Genomic DNA, 14912 nt, shown 5'->3' on the forward strand with positions numbered 1-14912 from the left:
TCAGCATGCACTATCAAATCTGACAATTTGATTTTACTTAGAAAAAAATCTAGGAAACAGATTGCCTTCAAAAAATGTAAGTAAATATAACTATTAGTCTCAATGTTGTTTATTTATGTTTATTTTATATCTAACTGTTATATTTACTTACAATTTTGTTATATTTACTGAATTTTGTGAAGTTGTTGCAACTGCTCAGAAATCCTTATTAAGGTCTGTTTCAGCTGATGTAGGAAACTGAGTTCTTGCAATATAAAGATGCAGGAAAGTGCTAGTAGTTGTCAATCTAGAAAACTTTGATGTCAGAAACAATCTTGTTGATGCAAGTTTTCTCAAGGGCAACAAACTTATACATCAAGACTAAAGCTACAAACAGATGGCATTTTGTGACATTCAGCAACATTAAATTTCTCAGTTTTAACCCTTTTTTCTGCTACATTATGAGAGACTTTTGAACATTTTTAACTTAATTTAGTTATTCCTAAATCTGTTTAGCCTTTTGGAAAATAACACTTATTTCATTTTTGATGAGACTTGGATTAGAGGATTATTATCACTTTCATCTTTGTCTGTTCAATATGAAGCTAGAGCCAGCAGCCAGTTAACTTAGTTTAGCACAAAGACTGAAAACAGGGGGAAACCATTGATGTGTAAAGAGAACTTGTTAAGGTGTGTGAATTTGGTCCTCTTCACTCCTATTAAAGATGCTCAGTGGAGCCTGAAGTCCGAGAAGTTCAACTTCCATGTGCTAAATTACCAAGATCTTCCGATCTACTTCCACTTTGTTGTGCCCAGCAGGCAGCCTAGGGACTTTGACGGGTTTATGGCTAACTTCCATTTTAATCCTACGTTAAATAGAAATAGACACAGTCTGATCTCTCACTAACCTTGGAGGCGTCCATAGCAAACAAATGTTTCTCTGTAGGTTTGTCTTTGCCGGCGTTGGAACCAATACTCTGCCCCACAACCAGCATGAAGTCCTGTTTGCAGCCTCCAAACGTCATCAGGGCCTTGTACGGGTGGGACACCAGTGGCTTCTGGACAGTATAGAAAACAATATGCAAAATATATTCGTGTGGAGTTTTTGAGAGCTACATAAAACCAACTTACCACCATATTGAGTTGTAAGAGTTCATATTAATTGAGCTTAATTATATATGTAAGATGATTCTATTTTGTTTTTTTTTTACTTTACCACAGACACCAAATAGAAATGTTTATTTTAAAAGACATCGTTTATCACAGTTGCAGGGAGGTGCATCACAGATGCTTACGACAGAGTTGTGCTCCAGAACACTGATACCGTCTTCATGCACTGCCAGCCAGACACGTGCACCCTGCTCTGGAGAGGGAGTGATTGACTAAAAACACACAGAGAGAACAAACAGGAAGTATGATATACTGACACTAAATGCAAACAGTACGCTACACAATCTCATTACAGCATCACTGCTTTTGATCCTCACAGAACTGGAGACACATTAAGTGGATCTACAGCATGTTTTGAATGGAGTCAATGGACGAATGACTCCTACAAAACAATCACTGTAATTCAGTCATCCTGCAGCCTGAGCTGAACACCACTGTGAACACACTCATAGCTGTGACATCACTGTATGTGCACTGTTTTACGTTGACATTTATTTGCTCAACACTGTATCATGTTTTTAATTTGAAAGAAAACAATAAGACTTTCTAACATCTTTAACTTTTATTCTAGAGAAGTATTCTTTATTAGTACTATTATTTCCATGTTTACTGCCTATATTCTTAGAACTGTAATTACTCTTATTAGTATGGGTTTTTGTTTTGTAATTGTTTTTCTTTTAATTCTATTTTAAATTATATCTGGCTATATGGTTTGGCTCTTGTAGTTATGTTGCCTCTGCAAGAAACTCTTGTTGCTTTTGCTTTGCCCTGTTCATCAAACCACTTTGTAAACTCTGTGTTTAAATGTGCTATACAAATACAGTTGTTATTATTATTATAACATGTTTATATCTAGCGTGATGATATGATGACATATAGACCCACTTACCTCTGCTTCAAATAATTTGGCACCAAAAAAAGGCCACTTCCTGGCAACAGTCAGGTAGATCCTGACGCATTCTGGGGAACTTCGACCCCTGAGGGAGGCCCAGCGGGCAGAGAGACGCTGCAGCAGTTGCCTGAGAGGGGATGGGGGGGGGATTAAGGGGTTAACTGTTATGGAAACCGACGTGCTATAACTGTAACAACAGATTATGACATTATGACTGAGTTAACACACAAAAGAGAGACATTAGTGCAAATGTATAGCCATTTAAATAACTACACACACACACACACACACACACACACACACACACACACACACACACACGACAGCAGGAGATGTGTGTAGACTGAATCATATTCTGTTGTCAGTGTGTTTTGGTACCTGAGCTGCTCCTCAGACGAGGCCCTGCGGTAATGTTTGGGGTAAAATCTGTCCAGAACTTGTTTCAAGGTTTGGTTTGACTTGGTCTGGGCTGATCCAGGAGCAGAGAAGGGACGTTCAAAGTCCCCAAATTCCACCTGAACATAGACATGCAATTGTTATACTGTGTTGTCTTTCAGGGTGGGATCTGGTCTTACAAACAACACATGAAATATTCATGTTTTTCATTCATATTATTTTAAATAAGTTCTTCTCTTACAGGGATGGTTCAGATTTTTATGGAAGTGGGTTTGGATGAAGTGCTTATGTAGTCACTGGATTACATCCAGTAGGTGTCAGTTAGCACACCTCCAGTTAAAAGACGCAGACTGGAGTCCGGCATCGAAGCTAAGCAAGGTACAGCTGTGGGACCAACAGCAAGAGCAACCTAAAAAAAATCTGTATCAGTTTAAGTGTCACTATATTGAGAATATTTTTATTGTTTTACCTAACCCCAGACAGCCCCCCGCACTGGGGAAGCTGATCTGATAATAGCCTCAGTTTCCATCAGTGCTCTCGTCAAAGCCACCAGACTGCATTGACAAAAAGGTCATTTTAGCTGCCTAAACATGGACGGTGCTGGCACCTCGATTAGTTAGTTTATTAATGTTATGGATTGACTTTGGTGAATCCAAACTAACCTTTTTAAATGCCAAAGTCACACAATAACACTAACCGACAAACTCCTCGAGGCAGCAGCAGACCAGCAGTTCTTGTGTTCTGCACTGTTAAATTAGTGCTTTTCTCAATGAAGTTTGGCTTTTAAGAAGGCAACAGCAGGGTTATGCAACAAAATATTCTATAGTGTACACTTAATCTGATACTGATTATTTAGCTGTTAAAATACATTGTGCTGCTGACTCATCCACAGCAGTACATTGCTTTGCTTCTGTGTCTGTACTTAAGTCTGCTTCTCCAAACTGGGGGTGTGCCGACTGACATCTACTGTATGTAATACACTGAATTTTGATGAGTACCTCATATGACCCCACTTCAAAAGATCCAAACTATCCCTTTAAGGCAGGAAATACTGTACAAATTAATCCGATTTAGAAAAAAAAAAACTAAGCAATTACTTAAAAACTTTCAGACCTGGGCCAGCAGGGCAGCCATTTCCAGAGCCAGTTCCTTGTTGACGGGGAAGTGTCCCGCTACAATGGCGTCATTTGTCTGATAAGCCAGCAGCAGCCTCTCCCTCTCTGACTCCCCCCTGACCTGGAGAGAGAAGTATAGCCTGAGGATGGAAAGGTAAAGAAAGAGAGAGTTAAGATGAAAAAGCGTTTGGTATCCACTACAGTTGAGCCTAAAAAAAACATTTGCACTGCACTGATATGAGAGTACCTGTACTACAAATACATTCATCTGTATTCCTGTACAGTAAACCATTATCAAATTTCCCAGATACCCTGAGTGCGAATCAACATGTGGACTTGTTGAACGTGGCCTGTCTTTCAGCACCGGGCTGGTTAATTCTCTACCTGCTCTTGTAGGTGAGACGGACGCTCCTGGTGTTTTCAGACTTGCCAGTGTGCTGCTCCTTAGAGGCCTGCTCCCACTTGGAAATAATGTCACAAATCTGCAGATGACACGAAGAAGACACATTTATGGTAATTGTTTTGAAATAATACACTTGTCTTCTTTTGAAAGAAATCTCCACATGATCAGAGGATGCACCTTGATGCCTCCTTGCAGACAATGTTCCAGCTCTCGCCCAGTGGGGTCATCAGTGTACAAGCTGAAACCAGACAGCCCTGTTTTCCTGATGCCGGTGTCTTGGTTGAGGCGACACTGGAACTCGTCGACTGTGGTCGAAGCATCGAAGCTCACCACCTATACACAATTAATGCAGAGAACGTGAAAGTAATGATTGCGACAGTAAAGCTGCTTATTTTGTTTTTCAAGACAAAAAAAGAATTATTGACATTTCAGCCAGTGGTGCTGCAAAGGCATGGCCACGGCAACAGCAAAATAAATCTGCACTAAAAATAATTGGAAGCTTTTGTGTGGTGTTTTAAACTTGAGAAGACTTATTCACAGTCCCTTGTCAAATATTTAGTTCCTTACAATCAATGTACTCATTTAAATTCCTTTAAAATACAGCTTGACTTTTTAAGAAAAAAGGACAACCAGCCTATCTGAAGAACAATGAATTGCCTAAGACATGTATAGATAATAACACATTAAAACAGGATTGTTGTGGAAATAAAAATGCTAACAGACTAGTCTATGCTCAAAAGATATATTGAAACATTAACTGAAAAATAAAGAAACCAAGTATGTGATTCCCTAAAGTCTCATAGATATCATTTACACCTTTCATTAAAATGCCTTTTGGGCGATTAAATTGCAGTTAGTGCTAAACCACGTGACAGAACAAAAAACAGTGATTGGATTGTGATCTGATCAGCCAAACCGCCTCCAAAGGTGATTAGGGACGCACTGTGACCACATTGAACCCAATTGTAATTTTATTGTTTATTTTTATTGTATTTTTGTTGCACAAGTCATGAAGCAGGTTTATTATACCAGTCTAGAGCTGAAACTAGGAGTCTAGACTATGATGTCATCACTTTCTGCAAGCATACAGAGAGCGAGAGAAAGACAGGGAGCAGCGAGTAACAAAAACAAACACTCCCTCTGGAGAAACCCTGACTCAAAGTGTACAGGTAGAAGGAGGGGTGGAGCAGTGAGGCCGTGCATGACAATTCAAACATACACACTCTTTACGGAGTGTTGTGTGCAAACTCAGTGTGACTTCAGGCTATGAAGTGGGAATGTGGAGGCAAGTTTCATTCTGTTAGCATGAGCGAGTTTTGAAGGCATCACTGTTATTATCTGCCTTTCTGTGTGGTGTGTTATTACCTGGTAGGTGTTATTGAGGAAGTGAACAGGGACGCTGAATGGCAGCGAGTGGTGGTAGGGATTCCTAAGCAGGATGGACAGGATCTCCATACGGGACGGCCTGGCCTGCCTCTCACCCTTCTGCTGGGTCCGCTCCATAGAGCGCTGGCAGTAGATGGCATACTTGCCCACTTCAGTCCTGAGGATACAGTGGTGTTTAAGTAGAATGTACAGTTCCATTCAGTAAGTGGAATGTACTCAGCTAAAATTAAGAAATAAAAGTAAACAATTACCATGTTCACTAAATATCAATCAATAATCAAGAATCCATCTAGTGGGTGATCACTATATACCTATACTATGTTAAAGTTGATATATGTTAATTCAGTGTATCCTCACACATCGATTCCTACGATGTGGAATTAACACCTAACAAGAAGGTTTAAGAAAAGAAACATAGGTTTAGTTCAATTAAATTACAATGCTAAGCTTTGGGAAAGTAAAGTTACATAATTTTGGTTTAGGAAAGTAAAGTTGCAAAGGTTTGGTTTTAGGGAAAGAAACAGGTTGGGCATAGTCTGGTTACATACTTAACCCACTGAAACCTGGATTAACATCATTTGACTTCAGTTAATGTTCACAAGCTGTTTGACCCTTGGAACCCTCAGCAAATTGGTTTGATTTCTTTCAAAAACATTAAGATAAAAAATACAATGAGCAGCTTTGCAAGAAATTAGTAAACAAGAAAATGACCATAAATTAGTTTAAAAAAAGAGGGCAGGATTATTAGAAAATTATCCCCCCAAAATAGGGGAAATGTGCAAAAAACTATTTTTATAGTTATAATAATTTAATATTTAGATTTATGTTACAGAAAATATAATAAAATATATAAAATAAATATTTTGTTCAGTGCTGTCTTTTGATCATCTTGGATTTTTATTTTTTACTTTTTTGTTTACTTTTTAGGTTATTTTCTTGCAACTTTACTTTTTTTTTTTCAAAATCTTGTGAAATTTTAATTTTTTCTGGTCTTCTTCAGTTGCTCCTTGCCTTTTCCCCTAATGTTTCTGAGAGACATTAAACAAACTTGCTTAGGTTTCAAAGGTTTAACGCAATATCACAATGTAAACATGCATTAAAATAACTCAGAGTGTATGTAGTTTCACACAGTTCTGTGTTTCTTTGATATATCCACCAATCAACCTGACTTCTTATACAAACTTTGCTCTTTATACAACTTCTTTACTTCTTTCAGTGTCAGTTGTCCATGTGATCACTGCCTTATAGAGGCACTCCAGTGATCTTCTGTTGTGTTGCACTTCCATAAGTTTGGAAAACTCAGAGACATATTTGAAACAGAATAGTCAAATAGAAGAAGTAGACGCAGAGATATCATGACTTTACGTGAAAGACCCACATCTTTCAAGCAGTTCAATTTTTCTTAAAAAAAAAAAAAAGAAGCTAAAACCCAAATCCAAGAAAGCCCTGATGACATCCTCAAGGTTTTTATTTTCTCAGACTTGAAGTATCTCCTCCAGAGCCACACAAGATGTAATACTTGCAGTATATACTGTTTTCACAGGTCTAGTAATCCTCTGCGTGATGACTACAGTATAACGTCAGTGCATAAAGAACTACTCTTCACAAAAACTGAGGCACATAAACTGAGTTCAAGTTAATTCACCCTTCAGTATATCCCTGAGGGGGAGTAAGGGAAAGAGCAGCCAAATTGTATTCAAATATACAGTCACAGCAACAAACTGTGACAGCTGCTGCAGTCAGCATTATGTTTTTGTGAGGCAGAGACACAAAGAAAGATTATATGCTTTTGTACAGCAGAGGCTACCACAGGCATTAGTACACTATGATAAAGTGATTGTAAAAGACTGAAAAGTGGCTCCATGATAATGCAATAATAGTATTATTAAAGTATAATATGTAAAACAACATAGTTTCAGCACAGAAAAGTTCATTTTAGAGCTGAAAGGACTACTCAGTCAATCATTAGTTGGCTAACAGAATATTACATTGGCAAATATTTTTTAACCAATTAATTAGCTTTTTAGATTGTGTAATTTGTCAATAAAGTCTAAACATTCTCTGGGATTAGCCTCTAACATTAGGACTGAGTATTGACCGGTACCTGGCAATATGATACGTATCATGATACAGGGGTTACCATTTACTACTGTGCGATATATATTTGCTATACAATACGCAAGGTGGTAGATCTGATTTTAAGAAAACTCTTTGACTGTGCCTGTTTCATAGGCCTGTCTTCTTTGCATTTACATGTTTTAACATTGGAGTGGAAGAGTGGAGGAATATTAATTAAAAATCACTAGCATGCTTTTGAGAATTGGTACAGTACAACAAAACATAATATCACGATACTCAAGTATAACAACATTTTCTTTCACACCTATCTCATTGTTTTGCTCAGTAAAAATACAAATCTTGCACAAAACATGGCATTTGAAGAACTAGATTTTGAGAAACTACCTTACAAGTAGATAAAAATCAATCAATGAAAAAATGATGGTCATTTTAAGTTGCAAGCCAAGTTATTATAAGTCCCTAAAATACAGGTATTGATGTTTCATTTTCCCTGACATGATAATGTTTATTTTAATAATTTCTCTGTGTTTTCAACAGTTATGCTATTCCTTGTTAAATTTTGTGCCTCCGTTCTTCATGCTAACATTGGAGCCCCGGCTGTTCTCTCACCTGGAGTCCCCGTGTCTTTTGAGGTGAACCTGCAGCAGCCACAGGAATGGATGCTGAGGCAGAAACAGTCCAACACACAAGGCTAGAAACTGCCAACCCTAAAGAGGGATACACAAACACATCGACCGTCACAAATATCTCACAGTGAAACCACACAAGAAGCACCAGAAGCATTAGTGTAGTATGTGAAAAACAGACGGCAGCTTCTCTTCTATTGCTCGGTGTTTTACTAAGAAACAATTTACCACAATTGTAGCTAGTTTTGGTCCTGTTTATCAGACACTGACTTCATTCATGTAGACCATCACAAAGGACTGTGGCATGACTCATTCTGTTGTCTTTAAACCCTGTAGCTGTCTGAGACATAAATCACACTTTGGGAATTTTAGTCTTTTGACTCTAACATGTAATTTCTGCCCTCTGCTGGTGTTACTGGTATATCTGCTTATTGGATATGAAAGATCACATTACCACAGGAGAGCTCCTATTCTTCAAAATTAGGTGTACATTTCATTGCCTCCTGAAGACTTGCTCTTTGCACATAAAAGCTTTTTAGGTAACCATGCAAACATTAGGGAGATATGGCTCCTCAAAGTACAGTTTCTAATTTGAAGGTGCAAACAGCCACATTGATTTAATTTATTTCAGTTGACTGGATCCATGTTTTTTCTACACAATTAAAAAACATAATTTACTCTGTGAATCCTGATGACTCCAAACTACTTCAGACATCTTCACTTCATACATCAGTGTTTCCAGTGAATAAGAACGTGTTACTACTGCCCCCGTGTGGTGAGATTATAGACCTGCAGGGGTCCTGGATGGCCGTGCGGCTGCCTCCTGCGGGTCTGTTTAATGAGCTGGCAGAAGAACTCGTTCTGAAGCTCTGGGTGGGCCAGACACACCTGCAAGGCACTCTGGGCCAGCGAGACATGGTAGTCTATGGCCGGAGCATCAATGGCAACGTTGATGAAAAGCTGACAAGTCTGAGGAGAGATGATGGTTAGGGGTTAAAAGACAGACGCAAGAGAGAGATCACTCTCTGATTAAAGTTAAAACTTTGTGTGTGTGTGTGTGTGTGTGTACCTTAAAGAGTTTAACAGCCTCTGTCTGCAGAGCTTGTGAAGGCAGGGTGGTGAGAGGAGACTGCAGAGCTTCCTTACTGAAACACAACATGGGGTGTCTCCAGATCTGAGAGTCTGAAAGACAGAAAGACAGACTGAGGCTAGAGACAACATGTCACGAAAACAAATAAAACACAATGTGCTCCGGACAAAGGGAAGCAGAAGTAAAGGAAAAGACATATAATATGAAAATGAGAGAAACATTAATAACATGCAAAAAACAAATAAGACACAAAACAAACAGAAGAGATTTAAAAAGATGTTTAAAGCCAAAGCTCATCCCAAAATCAAAAATACATATTTCCCTTCTTTCCTGTAGTGCTATTTATTAATAAAGATGGTTTAGGTGTGAGTTGCCGACTGTTGCAGATCTGACAGAGATGTCTGCCTTCTCTCCAGTATAATAGAACTAGATGGCATTCGGCTTGTGGAGCTCAAAGCACCGAAAATAAGCATTTAAAAACTCAACAGCAATGTCTCTTTCCAGAAATTATGACCCGTTTACTCAAGATTATCCATAGACCTTGGGAGCAGGTTCATTGTAAGAACTAGTTTCATGATTCTACTCCTGGGTGAGAGGCTCGTGCTCCTGAAAGCACGAGACGTAAACATTGATGGTGTCCTCCTTGGCTGGGCTTCAACATCAGCTAGCTTTGTGGTGCTAGGTGAGCTAGCAAACGGACGCTTCACTCTGTGAGGTGATAAGGTCGGTGGTTGTTGTTCCAGAGAAAGAAAATAGTTCTCATATCTCCAACAACTCAGCAACTCACACCCAAACAAACACGACAGGTTTGTATTTTTTTTATTTTGGGTCAAACCGTCTTTGAGTGATAAAATTGAGTGATAAAAATCTCGTAAAAGATTCTATGCAATTAAGTTCAGACAAACATAATATAAATATAAATCCTAAAACCAATTAAGACTGCTCTAAAGTATTTCAATCAGTACCTTTTCTCCACATCTTGTTTGTTGTGTTAAAAAAAGAGAGCTGAGACACATTTGTAATAGTGCCGGTAGTTAAATGAGGGGAAAACGCGATCCAGGTTATTCACAATGATACTCAAGAAAAAAGTGGGTCATGATGTTGTTGATGGTTAATTCTAAGAATCTCTCACATCTCACAGTGAGATCATCTAATTTAAGACTTTAAGGGGAAATTCTTCACTTTTGTTTTAGGAAAACAAGCAAGATGAAACATATTTACACAGTTTACAGTGTGCTCATGAATGGAGTTTTTTCCGAACAAATTTCATTCAGAATGGTCCACTCCCTATCAGATGGTTACTGTTGCAGATTGTTGTGTGATATAATATGGTATAATATCATGATGAGTCAGATCATAGTAAAGCACAAAGAATGAAAATCATTCGTAGGAAATACTAACTTGGATCTCCGTCCAGTTGGAAGAGTTTTCCCACCAGTTGCTCAAACTCAGTACCGACTTTCCCCACTGTGGTGCCTGCCGCCACAGACAGATGGTACAGCCACGAGTCCTGCAGAGCCACAAACATGAACTTCAGTGATACCAGAGGCACAAAACTTAAACACAAGAACAAATTCTCACTGGAAACAGAATTGGGCTTCAACTTAGAATAAATAAGCTGGATCTTAAATTGTTTTTTTCTGTATCAAATATATGAAATTATGGGGCGCCAGGAGCTCGCCTGGTGGAGCAGTTGTCAGCAGGTACATAAACTATGTCCTTGCCGCAGCGGCAACAGACTCGATTCCACCCTTGGCCCTTTGCTGTATGTCATTCCCCCTTTTACGCTACATGGCCTGTCAATTAAAGGGAAAATTCTCATCTTCAAAATAACTTAATTATTTCCATTTTCTGTGCTGAACTGACAACATTTTTCTAAAAGTCTGTGATGCAGTGATAGTAATCCAGATTTCTTTTTTGTTCATAGAATAGATACTGTATCTCTATTGTCCACTTTCAAGGTAATTTGTCTTTGGCTTCAGATAAACATTAAATACTTTGCAGACATTTATACACTTAAAAACGTCCTCTGCCATAGCTTAGAATGCATGACATATGAAAAAGAGAAAAAGAGCACCGCATACAGAAACTCAAACTGCAGGAACAAAAAGGCATCCCTGTCCCGATGACTTATGTTTTGCCCCATGAGTCCAGTTTACTTGTGATAGTGGGCTACATTAATACAATTTGACTTGACTCATATGTGCAGTGCAGGAAAATTGCAACAGTGTCAATAAAAGATGAGCTATCAGAGTGACGCTGACCTTTTCGTGGCGGGACTCGATGAGCAGGTAGGTGGGTCCTTGCTCTTGCGGGTGGATGGCGATGGTGAAAGGTGCTGCCTGTAAGCCCCGCCCACATGCCTTCAAGTCGTCATCTGAATCCCTTGACCTATCTACCTCCTCCACCCGGGCCTCCCACAGCTTAATTTGACCCAGGGGAAACTAGAAAAACACACACATGGACAGACACACACAGACACACTGTAAAAGGAGGTAACAGCTTTTGTACTGCCCCTCAATATAGACATTTAGGTTGGGCAAAGCATCACAAACATCAAAGGAATACTTTCTGCCCAAAATGACCATCTCTATATCAATTACCCTGGATACACTGAATTTGTGAAAAAAATTTTTTTTTGCATGCCACCACGGTGAATGAGGAATCCAAAAACACAGTAAATTCTTGATTGAGTCATCGGGGTCTGCATTTAAACATCAGTAAAACAATATCAAGACATCTGGTCACAAATGTGCCCAGGCGTGCTACTTGTCTGTGCATAAGACTCCTAATGTGGAAGTTTTTTTTAAAATGTAACATTGAAGTGACAATGCATGTGTTAGGAAAGCTGAGCATAAACTTGGGTTGCTTGGGTTATGCTATACAAGATGTGTGAGCTTGTTAAAAGGTGTCATAGTTTTGCTGTTGTTAAAGTCGGGCCCCTATAACTTTGATTCGTCAAGAATTTTCTCCCTTTTTGGATCTTCGTTCATCACAAAAATGTTTTCTTCATAAATTCAACCTTACACAGAGTATTAATTGATATTCATATGATCATTTTGTGGGTGATGTGTTCCTTTAACCTGGTAAGATAAATAAGGCTCTGTCTCTATAGCTGGTAAATCTTGCTTGAATCTGTGTTGGGTCTTACCTTGTCTTCCTGGCTGCGGAAATAGTACAAGGTTTTGCCGATCAGAGCGCACCAAACCCGCTTAGAGTAGCCGTGCTTCACCTGCCAGAGAACGAGTAGAAACTTCATTGATTGCAGTGACAATCAAATATAAAATATGTGGTGGAAAATATATATGAGATTTATTTATTTAGGTAAAGGTATGTATTTTGAACTGTTACGGTTGTTAAAACTGTTCCAGTCATATTTGTAGGTTATTGGACCTTGATGAGTAGTCCCTTCATCCCAGGGCGAATGTCCGGCTGGGTGAAGAGAGGACTGGCAGCTTTCACCCTGAGCACGCTCTGCAGCACCCTGAGCCACTCCTCCAGCAGGTTTGGGGAGTCGGCCTTCAAGTAGTACACACGCTTCCCTGTCACTATCTACACACAACGACAAAAACATAAGTGAAGGATTGGATGTGTAGAGGAATCAGAATTAAATTGTGCTACTGTGTTTTCTACTAAAATGTGTTAATATAAATAATTTGGGTAAGATATTTTGGAGTGGACAAAACTCTCAAAATCTGGGCTGAATACCTGGAGGACTTGTTTTCCCTCTCCGCGGGCGATGCTGCTGGTGGCGTTGACCTCTATCTGACCCTGAGGTTTCCTGATCACATCACTCTGTGGGAAAAAGAAGTTGCATCGCTGCACTGTCATTCAAGATAGGGAATGATTTTAACAGAATAAAACCTGACTTTCTAAAATGAAAAATCATGAGTAACAGCACACAGGCCTCACAGGGATTATTTTATATAGGTTTACCTCATTGTTTCGAACTTTGTTGATGTGAAACTGAAACACTATATGACAGAAAATAGGGTATACGTATAGGTCCTTTTTTTCACTGCAGGGGTAAAGACCTCCATCCACAGAGCTGAATAGATACAAAAGGTCTGCTGACAGAACAGTAGATTTACCCTTTGAAATCTGAAGCAACATCACTTTTCTTGTGCTGCGTTCAGACGCCCGTCAAAAGTATTGTAACCAGTGAACGATTTCTTTAAAAAACATTTTATAAAAAACAAAAAGGCAATGAGCAGCTTGGTAAGAAATGTTTGAGAAAAGGCAAGATATTAGTAGATTTAAGCATTTTTTTTAAAGAGCTAGGGAAAAATGTCAAGGGACAAAAATAAAAAAAGGTTGGGAAATTTTTTATTTTTTAATTATCATAATTACATATATAGATCATGTTACACAATTTCAATACATTTTAAGCAATTGTTTGCATTTATAGCTTTCTTTTTCTTTATCATTTTTAAAAACAAATTTTCCAGTAATTTCTTCTTTTGATTGCTCATTACTCTCTTTCCGTGTTTTAACCTCTTTCCATGTTTCCATGTGCTCAAAAGGTTTAAAAGGGTGAATACCATTCACACTGTGTTTAATCATAAAATAAGGACAATCATTAAAATATATTGAAGGTGTTGAAAAGTTTAGGTCTCATGCAACATATAAAAGTTAAAATATCAAAAACCACACTCAAATTTAATTATGTGACCTCCATAATAAAGCAACAAAATGAAAAGTGTTGTATTAAACTCACAGGTGAGTTGTAGTAGAGCAGCTCTCCATCTTTGAGGACAAACCACCGTCTCTTCCAAGTTTTCTTCCAGGTCTTCACCATTTTCAACAGGTAGCCGGATTTCTCCATCGGCTCCTACAAGAATTAAGTACATTGTCCAACCTTTCAAATAAAATACAGCTTTGAGTAATGTATGTTCAGATTTGCTGAGACTACTGTCATGATGTTGCATTGTGCAGTGACTTGCAAATATGTTTATGGAGATTGAGCGTGCCGAAAAGACAACATGTCAGCATGTAATACAGGAGCTTGTTTGTTAACAAATAAGTGGATTTGGTGTGTCACAGGTAAGGCGATCCACAGGCCGACCTGCGGATGCACAATTCCACTCACACTTTTGCCATTGTCACTGGTTGAAGAGCAGGTCTTGGGCAGTTTTTGCTCCGGTTCAGAGCACTCTGTGTCGGTGGAGTAGGCATCAGGAGGGATGGCGTAGTCGCTCTCTGATGTCATTGAGGACATGGACACAGCTGGAAGGGAAGAAAAAGTAGTTAACAACGTAATATATAAACATACACATCTACTGTCATTCAGGCATTTGTCCTCATGTTCAGTTGGCAGTAAATGTTTTTAATACAAGATACGCATGGATTTATATAGTTGCCTAAAAATATTCAAAATACGTCAAAAATCAAATTTTTATTGATTCATATTAAATCAGCTGCTGTTGAAATTCTCATGGCCTTCATGTTAGCGTGCGTTGTACCTCTCTTGAGAGAGCGCGGGCTGCCTGGACTGCTGTCCTTGCGGGAGCTGGAGGAGGTGTGGGAGCTGCAGACAGAGCCGTCCTCCTCTCCTGAGCTGGATGAATCCTCGGAGCTGGACGATTCATCTGAGAATGGACTGCTGCTCAGCAAGGTGGCTTTCTGTATGTCGAATATAGGGCGATGGTCAAGACATTGGCACAATACTTGTACACAGTCATAAATAGAGCCAAAATAATGTATCATAATGTCAACTTTGCTGCCATCATTACAGGCTGATGAAAGTTCAAATAAATGTAGCAGTAAGCTCTGCAGT

The 14912-nt window shown here is 38.9% G+C and overlaps 1 protein-coding gene across 1 annotated transcript in view; it reads right to left on the reverse strand.

Moving 5' to 3' along the window:
* The window catches only part of plekhh2 (pleckstrin homology domain containing, family H (with MyTH4 domain) member 2), a 38594-nt gene that overhangs the window by 2389 nt on the left and 21293 nt on the right, over window positions 1-14912 (reverse strand). The window contains exons 11-29 of the mRNA XM_042502678.2: window positions 14599-14758; window positions 14226-14362; window positions 13854-13967; window positions 12845-12931; window positions 12530-12688; window positions 12288-12368; window positions 11401-11580; window positions 10538-10646; window positions 9116-9228; window positions 8836-9015; window positions 8030-8127; window positions 5321-5498; window positions 4133-4288; window positions 3937-4034; window positions 3551-3692; window positions 2420-2556; window positions 2039-2168; window positions 1275-1361; window positions 888-1037 (exon numbers count right to left, since the gene is read on the reverse strand). Coding sequence (XP_042358612.2) covers window positions 888-1037; window positions 1275-1361; window positions 2039-2168; window positions 2420-2556; window positions 3551-3692; window positions 3937-4034; window positions 4133-4288; window positions 5321-5498; window positions 8030-8127; window positions 8836-9015; window positions 9116-9228; window positions 10538-10646; window positions 11401-11580; window positions 12288-12368; window positions 12530-12688; window positions 12845-12931; window positions 13854-13967; window positions 14226-14362; window positions 14599-14758 — 2496 coding nt within the window. The remainder of the gene's footprint in view (window positions 1-887; window positions 1038-1274; window positions 1362-2038; window positions 2169-2419; window positions 2557-3550; window positions 3693-3936; window positions 4035-4132; window positions 4289-5320; window positions 5499-8029; window positions 8128-8835; window positions 9016-9115; window positions 9229-10537; window positions 10647-11400; window positions 11581-12287; window positions 12369-12529; window positions 12689-12844; window positions 12932-13853; window positions 13968-14225; window positions 14363-14598; window positions 14759-14912) is intronic.

The sequence above is a fragment of the Plectropomus leopardus genome, chromosome 13 (assembly GCF_026936395.1).
Source record: "Plectropomus leopardus strain MGB_pleo_1.0 chromosome 13, ASM2693639v1, whole genome shotgun sequence".
NCBI lineage: Eukaryota > Metazoa > Chordata > Actinopteri > Perciformes > Serranidae > Plectropomus > Plectropomus leopardus.